Genomic DNA, 15,489 nt, shown 5'->3' on the forward strand with positions numbered 1-15,489 from the left:
AAACAGGGCTAGACTGGTAGCTGTAGTATGTTACTGGGACCTACACATACAAAGAAGCTGCAAGAATACCTTCCTGGGGGTGGAACTGGAATTGGTTTTTCTTGAACGGTTCACTGGAGCTGAGGTGCTAATATTCTTCAGGGGAGGAAAAACCTCAACTCGGCTCCTGTGTTCAGACCTGAGTCTAGGCAAGACTGCTTGCCACCATCTTTCTGAAAACCAGCCATTATTTGCATCTCAGCAAACAGAACACATATACATGTGTGTGTATGTGTTTATATGTGGTAGGGTGGGACATATTGGTGTGTAGTGTGAATAGAGCCATGGAAGAGGGAGTTGCCAGGTGGAGGCAGCAGAGTGGTCATGCTGGCATGCTGGTAGCCACAGGGTTCTCTGTAGTGAGTTGGAGGCGTCTGAGCAGAAAGACTAGCAAGGAGGGAAGAGGACAGTGCGAAGAGTTTAAACAATGCACCAACCTGTGATTTGGAGGCTTTACAAAGCTGGGAGCTGCTGTAAGAGCCATATGTCAGGAGCATGAGAATGAAGGATTCTAGAATAATATGATTTTGCTTATATGAAGTTTAAAACATGCAAAACTGACAATAGTGATATGGTTTGAATGTATCTCCCAAAAGTTTAAGGATTAGGAACATCCTCAGATTCTTTTTTTTTTTTAATATAATTTTTTTATTGAAAAAAAAAAAGATTTCCGCCTCCTCCCCACCTCCCATTTCCCTCCCCGTCTCCCTTTTCCCCCGTCCTCCCTCTCCTCTCCCCCTCCCCCCCACTCCTCTCCCCCTCCCTCTCCAGTCTGAGGGGCAGTCAGGGTTCCCTGCCCTGTGGAAAGTCCAAAGTCCTCCCCGCTCCATCTTGGTCTAGGAAGGTGGACATCCAAACTGGTTAGGCTCCCACAAAGCCAGAACATGAAGTAGGATCAAAACCCAGTGGCATTGTCCTTGGCTTCTCAGCAGCCCTCATTGTCTGCCATATTCAGAGAGACCGGTTTTATCCCATGGTTTTTCAGTCGTATTCTAGCTGGCCTTGGTGAGCTCACAATAGATCAGCCCTACTGTCTCCGTGGGTGGGTGCACCCCTCGTGGTCCTGACTTCTTTGCTCATATTTTCCCTCCTTCTGCTCCTCCTTGGGACATTGGGAGCTCAGTCCAGTGCTCCAGTGTGGGTCTCTGTCTCTATCTCCATCCATCTCCAGATGAAGGTTCTATGGTGATATGCAAGATATTAATCAGTAGGCCCGATCATATGACAGGGGCATTTGTTCAACTATGTTCATAGCAGCATTATTTGTAATAGCCAGAACCTGGAAACAACCTAGATGTCCTTCAATGGAAGAATGGATGAAGAAAGTGTGGAATATATACACATTAGAATACTACTCAGCGGTAAAAAACAATGACTTCTCGAATTTTGCATGCAAATGGATGGAAATAGAACACACTATCCTGAGTGAGGTAACCCAGACCCAAAAAGATGAACATGGGATGTACTCACTCATAATTGGTTTCTAGAGATAAATAAAGGTCAGTGAGTCTATAATTTGATCTCCTAAAGAAGCTAAATAAGAAGGTGATCCCAAAGAAAAACATATAGCTATCCTCCTGATTATGGGAAGTAGACAAGATTGCCGGGCAAAAAATGGGATCTTGGGGGAGGGGGGGAGGGAGGTAAGGGGAGATGGGGAGAGAAAAGTGAGAAGGGGAGGTTGGGGGGAACTTGGGAAACGGGATGATTGGGATAAAGGAAGGTAGGATAGGGGAGCAGGGAAGCACACATCTTAATTAAGGGAGCCATCTTAGGGTTGGCAAGAGAATTGGTGCTCCCAGGTGCCCAGGGTGATGTCCCCAGTTAGTTCCTGGGGCAGCTGAGGACAGAGAACCTGAAATGACCCTATCCTATAGCCATACTGATTAACATCCTCAGATTCTTATAGTGATGGTATTTGGAGGTGGGGCCTGTGGGAGGTAGGCAATATTAGGTGAGATTTTGAGGCTGAGGCATTGTAATGGTAAAGTTACAGAAAGAAAGGGGCACATTTGGCACATTTACTGGCACTATGTGACAGTACAACCTGAAACCCTCACATAGGAAGATGCCTCTATAGCTGTGAGCCAAGTGAACCTCAGTTCCTAGCCTCCTAGACTGCAGAAAGGAAAATGGGCTGAGGACATCCTGCATGTGCATGTGATTATTCTGTGTTAGCAAACAAAAGGTAAACAAAATTATCACACTTGTCAGGCAAGGAAGATGGAAGAGTATGTGGATCTCTTTCAAGGTAAACAGACAAATATTTATCTTAAAATGAAAATAGAGCTCGACAAGGGAGGAGGACTTGATTGGGGGAGGGGAAGGAAATGGGAGGCGGTGGTGGGGAAGAGACAGAAATCTTTAATAAATAAATAAAAAAATTACTAAAAAAAAGTGACACGTTGCAAATACACCAAGTGATTCAAACAAACAAACAAACAAACAAAAAAGAATAAAGTGAATTGATAGAAAGAAAAAAAAGAAAATAGACCTCTAGATGTTCACTTTATCTTCTAATTGTTTTGTGTTTGGTATTTAAACAAAATATAGACTCAGGTGTGAAGAACAGTCAGGATAAAATTTAAGGGTTTGTGTGTGTGTGTGTGTGTGTGCATGAGTGCATACACACGTGCACGCAGGCTTATTGTTTGCAACAGGATCTCAGTCTGTATTCCAAGTTGGTCTTGAACTCATGCTAATTCTCCTGTCTCAGGCTCTCAGTTGCTGGGATTACAGGTATGAACTCCCATACTAGTTTGCAAAGACTGTTTCTAAGGTATCATGTGTCTCCTCCAAGCATCTTGAATATAATGTACAATGCCTGTCTAGGGAGATGGTTGGACACTCCACCCACCCTGCTGCTTACAAGATCACATGCCACAGCAACAGATTCTGCTTTTTGAAAAGTCTCTACCGAGTGGTCAGACCCAGGCCACCTGTAGAAGGAGCTCTTAGACAAACTGTAGGACCAAGTGGTGGTGTGGATGAGCATCAGGTTGATGTGTGAGCTGCTGATGCTCAGGATGGAGGGGCAGCTAACAGGTCCTGCTCTCACAGCCATACAAAACGGGGCCTGCTTAGTCAAACCCATAAAAGAAAATCAAGACTAGAGAGTCAGAGGGCCTTAGAAGTTGAAATTGTTCCTAAAGATATAACAGTCTTTCCCTGCAGATACCTGCAGCATATTAGTGACCAAGAGGCCAGGTTCTCTCCAGGAAGGAAATGTATATGCATTCATATCAAGGATCTGGATGTCCCCTGTGTTTGATCCGTGAAAGGTTTGGTTCCGTGGTGGAACTACTGGGAGGAATCTTTAACAGGTAGGACCTATGGAGGGAGTGGGTTTTGGGGGATATGTTCTTGAAGGAGGCTGTGGGACCTAGTCTCTTCCTCCTCTTTTTGCTTCCAGGCTTGGGAAGAACTGAGTGGTTTGTTCTGCCATAACACCCTCCAAAGCAACCTAGCCATCCAACCATGGACCTCCAAATCTGGAACCCCAAATAACCCTTTCCTTGTAAGCTGATTATCTCAGGTATTCGTTGTTGTGACCGAAAGCAACACAAAGGACCTTCTACTCCCCTACTGAGAGCCTCAAGCTCCTGCCTCCCACCCATCTGTTATCAGATGAGTGGCCTGGTTTTTGTCACTGTAAATCAGTTCAGATTTTCCATTTATGGGCAGTGTGGCACATCCTCTTGGGGGCAGTGCCATTACCATGTGAGCTTGTCAGTAGTTCACAGCTTCCTTTTAGGACATGCTCTGAGCCATTGTCTGTTGTCAGCCAGAGGCCTGTACCTGGTGCCATGTCCTTAAGTGGTAAAGCCTGTGGTCTAGAAAAGACTGACTGGATGGACAGGTCCTACTTCTGAGATTCTCGGAGACCTAGGCATGTTGCTTGGCTCCACTCCTACCTCTGCTTTATTTTTGATGTTCTGACTTCAAAGGTAAATCTGATTTCATGTTTGATCGATGGTGCTGGCATTCATACTTGTCAGCTATTTTATTACTTTTCCCCCTTTGTCGTCAATATCGGGTTAATCCTTGTGGATCTCCTTTCGATCAGAATCAGCATACAGCAGAAGTTGCACAGGGATCAATCTAATATGTATGATTGTCATAGAGACTGCCAGCTCTCTTTGGCATTGTGAAAGTTAATGCCAACTTGATGGGACCTAGAATTGCCTTAGAGACAAATGTCTATGAGAGATTTTCTAGGTTAGTTAATGAAAGAAGGAAGACTCATTCTATATGTGGAATGTTTCAAAAGGAGAGAGTGAGCTAAACGCTGCATTTACTGCATTCTGCTTTCTGACTATTTCTGACGCAATGTTCCTGGCTCTATCACACTGCTGCCATGTCATCCCCACCATCTTGGATGTGGTTTGAATTTCCTTCGGGCCATCAGCTCACAAATAACAACAACCTAATCTCTGTACTTCCGCCAGTCTGCCTGGCTACTCTGCCTTTCTTCTTCCCAGAGTTCTCTTTCTGCTCGGAAGTCCCATTTATACCTCCTGCCTAGCTACTGACTGTTCAGCCTTTTATTACACCAATCAGAGCAAACATCTTCACATAGTACACAAATATTTCACAATACTTGGATGGCCCCTTGAACTGTCAAACCAGATAAACCCTTCCTTACATTGCTTAGGTCAAGAGTTTCATCAAAGCAGTAAGAAAACTATTATGGTATGGCCACCTGTGTATCTTAAAAGCCCAACAGTGTCCAGCCTCTCTTTACTGAGACTCCAGCAGTCATCTGAAATTTCTAGGGCTATGAGATTTGAGGAACTACAATGTGTGGGAAAGCACTCTCCATGCACCCTGGGGTGGCACCTTCCATGCCATTACCTTCTGCATACAAGTAGGAAATGAAAGCTGCCAGCTCAGAAGGGCAGAGGTGCTTAGTCCTGGCTACAGAGCAGCAGCCAGCCTCAGGACACCAGTGCTACGTTTCTATTGCACAAGAAAATCTAGAAAATAAATCCCTTGTTTGTTTAAACTGCTTCATTTGGGGGGTGTTTTATGAGGTTTTTTTTTTTTTTTATATGAAACAGCCTTCATTTTCAAAGGTGGAGAAACGCAGAGATCATTTCCAACAGCTTCATTAAGCTTCCTTTTCCTCCTAGTTTATGTCACCATAATACTTTACAGCAAACTGCAGGCTTTGCCCAATTTGCCCAACAAATCCTCCAAACGTGTTTCGTGTTTCTAATCATTAAACTGGTTTAAATAAAATAAAACAATTACTACACTTACAATTTTTCCCAAGCACAGGGTTGCAAACTTGTAATCTCAGTACTCTGCAGACTGGGGTAGGAGGTCCACTAATAAGCCTGGGCTTATCTCAGAAAACTTTCTCCAGGCAATAAGATGTCTCAGCAGTTAAAGCTCTTGCCACAAAGCAGCGACAAACTACATTTGATCCCTGGAATGCACATAAAGATGGAAGTAGTGAAACACTTCCCGAAGCTGTCCTCTGACCTCCACACATGCACCACGGTACACATGCACCACATACGTGTCATACATGCAACACCAACAAACCCTTACAATTAATATTAAAATTCTAAAACGTGAATCCTTTCTATAGCAGACTTAACTATGTGATGATATTACTAAACTTGTTAGATGATGTACCTCATTGTCATCTAGTTCTGTTTGTTCAAGTTTTTCTGTCTGAAAATGCATGTTCACAGTAGTTTGCTTAAATCTGGTTTCAAACTAATTAATTCATATGTTCTTTAACACTTTCAATATATAGCAAGTTCTTTTCTCTCTCCCACATGAATCTGAATTGAAGAGATTGGGTGACTTGAGGCATTTTGTACATTCGCCATGCATTTTAATTCATGTTTGTCTATCTCATCTCCTGTGGAAGCACAGAGGCTAGTTAAGACTCGTACTTTATTTTCCTGAGGAACATTCCCTATTGTGTTGTGGATATTACAGGTGCTTTAACTTTTTCTGTGAGTGATCAACAGTCTTAATAATTATTATGTACATTGTTTTTAATAATGTTCTTATTAATTCTTTGAGAGTTTTATACAGTGTTTTCTGATCAGACCCTGACCTTCCAACTCCTCCCATATCCTTTCCCACCTCCCTACTCATTCAACTTTATGTTTGTTCTCTCTTTCCTCTCCTTCTTTCAAAAAGTCCAATTTGCATAGACTGACCATTCCCGGTTGTGCTCTGGAGTGTGGTTGATAGGCCAGGTATAGAAAACTAATTTCTCTTCTTTGAGTAGCAGTCAATTGCTGATAGCTCCGCAGCTGGGGGTGGACTTTGTGCCCATACTCTTCCTCTGGGCTGGGATTTGTCTGTCTTGATGAATCCATGCAGGTCTTGTGCATGTTGTCTAGTTGCTGTGAGTTCCTAGGTGTGTGTCTGCCTGTTGTTTCTAGAAAACAGTGCTTTCCTGAAGCATACACTACCTCTGACTCTTGCAACCTTTCTGGCCCCTCTTCTGCATAGACTCCTCATCTGTGGGGGAATGGGTGTGACATAAGCACCCCATTTAGGGCTAGGCACTCTAAAGTCTCATAGTTTGCATGTTAATTGCCGTCTCTGCAAACAGAAGCTTTGATGGTGGAGCAATGTGCTGGTTTAAAATACAGAACCTTGCAGGGATTGCATGCCATCCTTGCTCAGGACCCATGTTAATCTTCTCTATATTGTTCCAGTTTTAGTGTATGTCTACATTATTTTTATACTATGAGAAATGGCAATTTTCTAGATCCTTCATTCTTTTGTATTGATCATGTGGACTTTTATTGTAAAGAAAAAAATCCCTCAAAAATTCATGCAATGACCCAAATATCTGGTGGAGCAAGGTCAAGATAAATACTTTGATTTCTCCACTAATCAGCTTTTAAAAGGATGACTTGGTGCTAGCGTCCTTTAGTTATCAAGGATATCTTTTAGTATCATTATGAATAAATGTGTCTTTGTATTTTTTTTCTGTCTTTTTAAAGATAGGGTTTCTCTGTGTATCCCTGGGTAGCCTCAAACTCACTCCGTGGATGAGGCTTCCTCTGCCTCCCAAGTGCTGGAATTAAAGGTGTGCACCATCACTGCCCAGCATGTCTTTGTATTTCTGATGTATTTTATTATAGTGTGGCTATTATTCTTTTTGATACTCAAGTTTTTCCTTCTTTGACTTGTATGAGCTTCTTCAAGTTTTCTGTATTTTTGTTTTGAGACAGAGTCTCACTTTTGACCCCCCTGCCCCCGCCAGTGAGTGTTGAGGTTGCAAATGTGTACCACCATGCTTGGGTAAGCCACAGTTTCCTGCTGTGGCTCTTTATGCTACGCTCCCATAGTCTCCTGACAATGTTTCCATGACTGGATTCTGTGCAATGGCCATTGAGATGTTCTTCAGTAGGGAAAACTAAATCCATACCCTTGTTTAATATTTTGTTAGTGGTAAAAGTTGTAGATTTCCAGAGACGTCTTATCTCTTAAACTGGGACTGCTACTATCAATCTCATACTGGCAAAGATCACATGGGAGGTGTTGAAATGTATCCACAAGATCCCCACTAATAATGCACAGATTCGCCATGTGAGTGTGTGTTCCTGGGTGCTGGAATAGCACACGGGGAGGTTAATGCTGTAAAGCAGGGCAGCATAGATGACACTCAAACTGGGATTTCTATTTCATCCTTAGAGTCACTTGATTCTCTGATGTCCCACAGTGGAGATCTACAGTTAAACTGTCTCTGATGATATACATCCTTTGAATCATGTTTTAGGGCTTAGGCTTGCTTCCCTGGAGCCCAGGCTCTGCTCCATTGTCAAAGATGCAAATCTCTTCAAAGAACTCAGTGGTTTAATTAATTAAGGCTTTCAGGGTCCTTTATAATTCTCAGACCGAAAGGTGAGTTGTAAATGAGGCCTTCCCAAATTGCAAATGAAAACAGAAAGCTTCCCTAGAGAAACGTCAGTGAACTGAATGCAGCCCAAGAAGGTGGGGGCTGGTGCACCTGGGCACATTCAGGCTGTAGGCGGATAGTTCTCAACCTACAAAACATAGCCAGAGCCTGGAGGAGATCATAATCCCAGGCAGGCCAGATCCCTGACTCAGCATGCAGAGTGCTGACTGGGCAGTCAGCTGGTGACAGAACAGTGTTCAGGATGTGGTCATTCCCAGGTATTGGTTCTTCATTGATTCATCAGGCTCTCAGTGAGGACTTTATAGAAACCTTCATGCTATGTGTTGGGAGAGTGTGGCAAGTCAGATTGGTGGGCGTTTTTTTCAGGTTCTCTGTCCCTTAAGCCTTCTCTTTTGGAAGACGTTGAGCATATGAACTTCTTATGACACCAGGTGTTTCGACATCCACCCCTGGAGTGCCAGTCAGTTGGTATCCTGTCTGGGTTGGCTGCCCAGTGCTCTGATGAATGTTGAGGACTGTCTGAGGAACTGGCTCTCAGAAGGTTTGGGTGTTAATAGATAGGGTCTTTTTGTTTCCCAGGCTGGTCTTGAACTGGTGGGCTCAAGTGATCCTCCTGCCTCAGCAGGCAGGAGTCTGGACAGATTCTACCATTTCTTGGCTAAGGGACCTGGAAATATGGTTAAGACTCAGCTGAGCTTGGGTGTACAAAATTGGTTCTAGATGTTTCATATTATGAATCACAGATAGACTGTTATTTACTAGTAATGATACAGGGACTGCCAGGTTCTTTTTCTATAAGTGACTTTGAAAGAAGACCAGCAACTGCAGGTCTTATTATTAGAAGGCAACTGGTTCCTAGAGGCCAGGAAAAGATTCAAACAGGGACACAACCTGAACCTTGGACACCAAGGACTAGGTCTTGGTGTTATACCTACATGAACACCCCAGCCACACCCTGCCTAGCTCTGTCTGCTCACATTTGCATTCCATGGAGATGGTCTGTTTGAGTTGCTTTAGGGTGCAAGCCTTGCTCATGACCACATGATGGACAGGAGTTCAGGGGAGAAGTCCTAAAGGAAAATCATAGTTCACTTGGCCATACAATGGGGAAGGTCTGTAGATAATACCATCACGAACACTTTTGTCTCTAAGTTGTCATTACCACCCCATCACTTCTACCATCACCACTCTGTTATCTTCACTATCTAGCCGCTGTCATAACAGTCCCCTTGCCACCGCCACTCTGTTTCCACCGCTGCCATCATTATCACCACTGTCACTGTTGCCTTCAGCATTGCAACTGTCGCCATCAACACCACCACTATTACACACCTTCTTCACTACCCACCACTACGTTATACCCTAACCATCATCACTATGATATTCTCCACCAACACCACACCACCAAGGGAAACAATCCAGACTGCTAGGAATTTTGTTTCTTACTGTCTCCTAATTAGCAAAATACTGTTAGCACAGTATGTAACATACTAAGCCCAGTTCATCAGAGGTTCAGGGCCTGGAGTGATACTGGAAATGTGTGTACCTTCCTTCTACTCCTCTGGAGTCAGTGACATTTGTCCTTGAAGAGCGGTGTTACTCTCTTGGGGCAGGCAAACTCTGTGGAAAATCACCTCACAGAGTGGGTGGCATCTACAGGCAACATAGCTTCACTAAGCTTCAGCAGGGGTCAGAATACTCACACAGCCTGAATTCCGACTATACCCTCCAGGGGACAGCCATCTTTGCCACTCAGCTAGCAGTGTGGGCTGTTTAAATGGTGAAGAAAGCATTGAAGAGTGAGGATCAGACAGTTGGAGCTATTTCAATTAGTAACTCAAATTGCGTCATTGTTGAACAGAAGTACTGTGTCATTTAGTAAGAACTGAAAAATTTGTCTAAAGGATCAGTATTCAGCCTGTTGCATCATGTTTCCTCCAGGTATTTTTCTTCACAAACAGGGAGTGTCCAGAAGCTAACTGACTACTTGCTCTAAAAGCTTGCTGTCTTAGTTAAGGATTCTATTGCTGTGGAAAGACACCATGACCATGCCAACTCTTTTTCTTTTTTAAATTTATTTTTTAAAAACAATCTTTTCTCATTTTACATGTCAATTCCAGTTCCCTTTCCTTCCCCTCCTCCTGATTCCCCCACCTTCCACCCACCCCACCCTCATCCACTCCTCAGAGAGGGTAAGGCTTCCCATGGGGAGTCAACAAAGTCTGACATGTCACTTTGAGGCAAGACCAAGGCCATCCCCCCTATATCTAGGCTGAGCAAGGTATCCCTCCAAAGAGAATGTGCTCCAAAAAGCCAATTCAAGTACTAGGGGTAAATCCTGGTCCCACTGCCAGGGGCCCCACAGACTGCCCCAGCCATACAACTGTCACTCACGTTAAGAGGCTCTAGTTTGGGCCTATGCAAGTTCCCTCACTAACCCAGGAGTTAGTGAGCTCCCACTAACTCAGGTCAGCTGTTTCTGTAGGTATCCCCATCGTGGTCTTGACCCCTTTGCTATTATTACTGCTTCTCCCTCTCTTAGACTGAACTCTGGGAGCTCAGTCCAGTGCTAGCAGCGAATCTCTGCATCTGCTTCCATCAGTTGCTGGATGAAGTTTCTATGATGATAATTAAAGTAGTCATCAATATAATTGCAGGGGAAGGTCAGTTCAGGCCATGCCAACTCTTATAAAGGAAAATATTGAATTGAGGTGGTGGCTTACGGTTCAGAGGTTCAGTACATTACTATCATAGCAGGGAGCATGGCAGTATGCAGGTAGATATGGTACTGGTTACATCTTTATCAGAAGGCAACAGAAAATGGTTTGTGACACTGGACAGTATCTTGAACATGGAACACACCAAAGTCCACCCCCATAGTGACACATGTTCTCCAACAAGGCTGTGCTTACGCCAACAAAGCCACACCTCCTAATAGTGCCACTCCCTATGAGTTTATAGGGGCCAGTTACATCCAAACTACCTCTCTTGTGTTTGTCCTTTGTAGAGCTGTTTCAACAGTCATTGGTGCTTGAAGACACCAACCCCCGGCCTTCTATCTGGAGAAGGATATCATGGCACCTGGTGCTGTGTGACAGGTGTAAGTCGCATGCTGTGGGTGGAGCCCTTCTGCATCCAGGGCCTACACACATCTCATCACCCCTCTGTAGTTAAAACACAGGCCTTGCACCTTTAGACTTGATCCCATAGCCTGAATCAGGACCTACCTCCTGGAACAGGGAGTTGAGGATGCTGTTCTGTGAGTTGACAGAGCTATTTTTGGTACCTGGTTTCTCTCTGTTCTTTGTTATATATGCTATGGTGATATAAATCATGTGATGTGGAACCTCCTGCCACCCCTAAAAGGTTATAAAAGTTAGGTCCTTCCTTTGTTCTGTTGTGGGGTTTGGACTGAGAGTCTGCCCCCCCCCCACCCCATGACCCCAAGGGAAATTGATCATGAATTTGGTTAGGAATAGAAGGCTTCTGAGGGCTCCTCTAGAGGCCTCTCTCTCTTTCCCACTCTTAATGAAGGTTCTCTCCAGGACTTAAAGGGTAGCCTCACCTTTCCTGTAATGTCCCATTATGTTTGTTTCTGTGTAGTGCTCTCCCTCCCATCTTGAGGCCCAATTATGGTTTTGAGTCTCTTTCTTTATTAAAAAAAAACAACAAACAAATAAAAAACAACAACAAAGAAACCAAACCGTCATTCCTGAACAGAATTTGTTTATCAGCTTTCTTCTGTAGACTGACCACGATAGCCTTCTTTAGCTTCTTTATAACACAACACAACGTGTGCATGTGTGCATGTGTGCGTGCATATATGCGTGTTGCTCATAGAGGACAGGAGCACCAGATCCACACAGAGCTGGAATTATAGGCAATTGTGAGCCTCCATGGGAACTGAATTCAGATCTGCAAGAATAGTATGCACTTTCAATCACTGAACCATCTCTTCAGCCATGTGATTTTTTTTTTAAAACAGAAAACCAGAAGCGTAGCAACCCCATTTTGAATCATTTCTAGTCCTTGTTAAACATCACCATAATCCTGGTCAACTCTGATGTAACCCAGAGTGCTGACACATGCAGTAACATCATTAGGTTGACCAAGCTTTTGCACGGTTAGAAGCCTGAATGTGTGCACGACCTAAACCAAGTGTAGTTCCAGGCTAGTAACTTATTCTCTGTGCTTGCTTGCCTCACATCTGGGGACTATCCCATTTCTGCCTCTCATCTTTCTGTAAAAGCAGCGTTACGGACTGGTGCCACTGTGCCTACTTCACATGGGTCCCACACTCACATGGTGCTTTATCTACTGAGCATCTCAGCAGCACTGTGCTTTTGTTGTTGTTGATAATCTATGCAGCCCCTCCTGTGCCCATGGTGTTTTCACTTTCCCTCCTGGATGCTTTCTTCTACCTTTATGTTGACACAGAGCTCTGAAGTTCAGGGCCCTGGCAGTGAGTGAGATAGGACCTTGCTCAGGAAACTGTTAGGCAGCAAGCCAAATAACCTCAACCTGTTGAACAACAAACAAGGCTAGATGAGGAGAGAGATACCACAGCCCAAAACAAACAGTGCTCCAGGATGTAGGCACAGGCTGCTCTGGTGAGCGCCTCTGGGTCTTCCTGGTGCCCTACTCAGCTGCCTGTGGTTGTGACAGATAGTGTAGGCTCCACAAGTCCCTGAGGCCCTGCAGGTGTGATCAGATCTGACTTTTGGGGGAACGGACCCTTCTACATGCAGGTGTAGTGACTCTTACTTGAGTGCTATACTGCTCAGCTGTTTCTCTGTGCCGAGTAACTTCAAACTGCATTAGGACAAGCTAGCTGGTAAAGCCTCCTGAGAACTCACTGAGCAGCGGAACGTTCGGGGCCTCAGTGTCTGAATACAGCTGTTCTGTCATGAAGGGCCTACGTAGCCTTTCTTTTCCTGTTGTTCATGAGGTGCCTGTTAGGCACTCAGAGGACATATTTGCCCACCTAGGCTGTCAGGTGGTATTCTATCATCCTTCATCCTCTTGCGTCTGAACTCACTCATTTTGGCTCGTGGATACTCTAGTTAGGTTGAGGCATGACACCTGCAGCAGTTCTTAAAGTCTGAAAGAGACTCAGTCTCATTGATCTCAAGGGACTTGTCCCATCTGGGGGTAGAGTGAAAGTTTAACTGCTAATGAGCAGTCTAGGCTACTGAAAATGGCAAGTAGGGCCAAGTGTTCATTAGACTCACCATTCTTCTTAACCAAACAGACTTTTGCAGGACCACAGGCCACAGCTGGTCTGGCTTTATAGAGGACAGTGTCTTCTAGCGTGGGTGCTTTCTCTCCCAAGGAGTCCCCAAGGTCTTTTGGAATAAAGGTGACTTCTCACTTCCCCAATTGAGGCACAAGGTGTGAAGGAGAGGCTGAGACAAAACGTAGCTGATTATTGAGACCGAGAGACAATGTGAGTCAGGATGGGGCCCAACAGGTGTCAGAAGTAGGTGATCTCAGAACTGTCAGGCCCAACACCTAGTTTTGTTAGTTGTAGATAGGTTAGATTGAAATATAACTCCCTCGCTGCCACCCCAAACCCCAGTCAGACAAAATAGAAGCTATTTTTGTCCAAGGGCCATTGTGGCAAGGGACACTTGAGAGAGGGATGGAAGTGGGAAGGCGGGCCAGGCAGGGGAGCAAACAGATGTGGGTGGCCATGGCTCCTAGCAGTGCCACAAGGACACGAACTGGGAGGAGACTCTCCTTATGGAAGAAGTGAAGGAGGTAGTGGCCTGTGCCCTACATGCAAGCATGCACACTTTGAGACTGTCAAACTCAAACCCACTCATATGCACAGCCTCCCATAGTCTTCTGATGGACAGGGGGCCCCATGGAATCTCGTCTTTGTTTTGGGTCTTTGGAAAAGTGGTCCGAGAATCTGCACTGGGTCCCTCAGCACTGGCAGCGATGGGCTGGACTGCTAGCATGGAAGGACCCCAGACAAACATGTCTGAAATCCCGACCTGACCACAGTACGGAGTACACACCACGGTCATCCTGACTCCACTTGTGCTGTTTGAGGACCCCCACCTAGACCTTCCATCCCATCAGCCTCCTCTTTAGGCTTCTTTTCTGTATGAACTTAGTTTCCTGTTGCCAAGACCAAACTCTGCCTACCTTCAGATGCAGCTCCCAGTGGATCTACAGCTGCAGACCCCACAGCTGCCGCCACTTACTAACTGTCGGTTGAATTTAAAACACAATGGAACAGGGAGGAATTTGGTGTTTCAGAAGCACAGCCACACTTCCAACTGTCCTCTCCATGTCCTCGTCTCGGTACCGCAGGGTGTCCCTCGAAGGCCCCAGGCTGGAGGGACAACAGCTTCTCTGGAGCGCGCCCTCCAGCCCATCCCCGCGAGGTGGGCGTGTCTGAGCGTGCTTGGCTGACAGAGGGCGTGGTCATGGGCGGGGCCGGCGGTGGGGGTGGGGCTGGTGGCGCTGTCCGGTGCTGAAGCTCGGCCGGCGCCGCCGCAGGAGCGCTGAGAGCGCAGCCAAAGGAGCTGGCGCCGCCTCGCTAACTACCCTGTCGGTCCTCGCTCCCGCGCGGCCATGGACTGAGCTCCAACCGGCTGCGGGGATGGGGCCGCTGCTCCCGCTTTTGCTGCTGTTGCTGCTTCCGCCGCCACTGCCTCGCGCTCTGCCCGCCCCCGCGTCTGCCCGCGGCCGGCAGCTCCCGGGTCGCCTGGGTGAGTGAGGGGTGCCGGGATGGGAGCAGGAGCTGGGTCCTGTGTGCCCGTGCGCAGCCGCAGGCCCCGCGGGCCCGCCGCGCGTCTTCCGGTCCTCGCAGGCTACTTGGGGCGGGTTTCGCTTCCACCCGCCTCAGTTTCCCTCCCTAGTGGCCGACCCCACCCCCTTTGGCCACCGACTCCCGTGTCAGGTACTAGGGACCCGGAACAGCTCAACCGCACGGTTGCTCACGCCCCGCATGTTTGTGCATCCCCGAGTGTCCGCGCTTTGCGCGTGCCCCAAATGTCTATGAGCCCTGCGTGCTCTCGTGTTCCTTACGTGTCCGTGTGCTCCGCGTGCTACCTGAAGGACTAGGACGCGGCTAAGAGAGTGGCTGGACCATGGATCCTGGCCTCTCCTGCTACCCTGCTCTGCACCTGCCATTCCCCGCTCACGAGGCAAATCCTCGGTCTGCGGGTGGAGGCTGGACCGACATTTTCCTTTTCTGACACGCGGAAGGAAAAGGAAAGGCGACAGGGAGGGAGGGCGGAATTGGTGGCCTTTCTGACATGGTACCTCCCTCCTGCTAATCTTGTCTGTTAAGGAGATTTACCATAAAACCAATGTTTGTAAGAGGCTTTGGGACCAGAATTACCACACATAATGGGCTACAACAATCAGTGTTACAGGAGAGAGTGTGCACGCCTGTGCATGGGAGGTGGACTGGGGTGAGCTGCAGCCTGGGCTGAGTTCCCCTCAGGCTCCACACCCCTTCCTCCTGCTTCTGCTCTTCAAGGGTGTTTCCACCATGCAAAACTCAAAGGAAGGGACTGAAGGAAGGAGGTGGG

General features: G+C 46.4%; 1 protein-coding gene and 1 non-coding gene across 2 annotated transcripts in view; one reads left to right on the plus strand and one right to left on the minus strand.

Annotated features, from left to right (window-relative positions):
- Positions 1-6,650: 6,650 nt before the first annotated feature.
- Positions 6,651-6,758, minus strand: LOC126487840 (U6 spliceosomal RNA). Its single transcript, XR_007588515.1, has one exon. It is a non-coding gene; the product is annotated as a U6 spliceosomal RNA (small nuclear RNA).
- Positions 6,759-14,447: 7,689 nt separating this feature from the next.
- Ptprn2 (protein tyrosine phosphatase receptor type N2) overlaps positions 14,448-15,489 on the plus strand; it is a 704,719-nt gene continuing 703,677 nt past the window's right edge. The window contains exon 1 of the mRNA XM_050120851.1: positions 14,448-14,661. Coding sequence (XP_049976808.1) covers positions 14,553-14,661 — 109 coding nt within the window. The 5' untranslated portion in view covers positions 14,448-14,552. The remainder of the gene's footprint in view (positions 14,662-15,489) is intronic.

The sequence above is a fragment of the Alexandromys fortis genome, unplaced genomic scaffold (assembly GCF_014885135.2).
Source record: "Alexandromys fortis isolate MF-2015 unplaced genomic scaffold, M_Fortis_MF-2015_v1.1 scaffold_182, whole genome shotgun sequence".
Taxonomy (NCBI): Eukaryota; Metazoa; Chordata; class Mammalia; order Rodentia; family Cricetidae; genus Alexandromys; species Alexandromys fortis.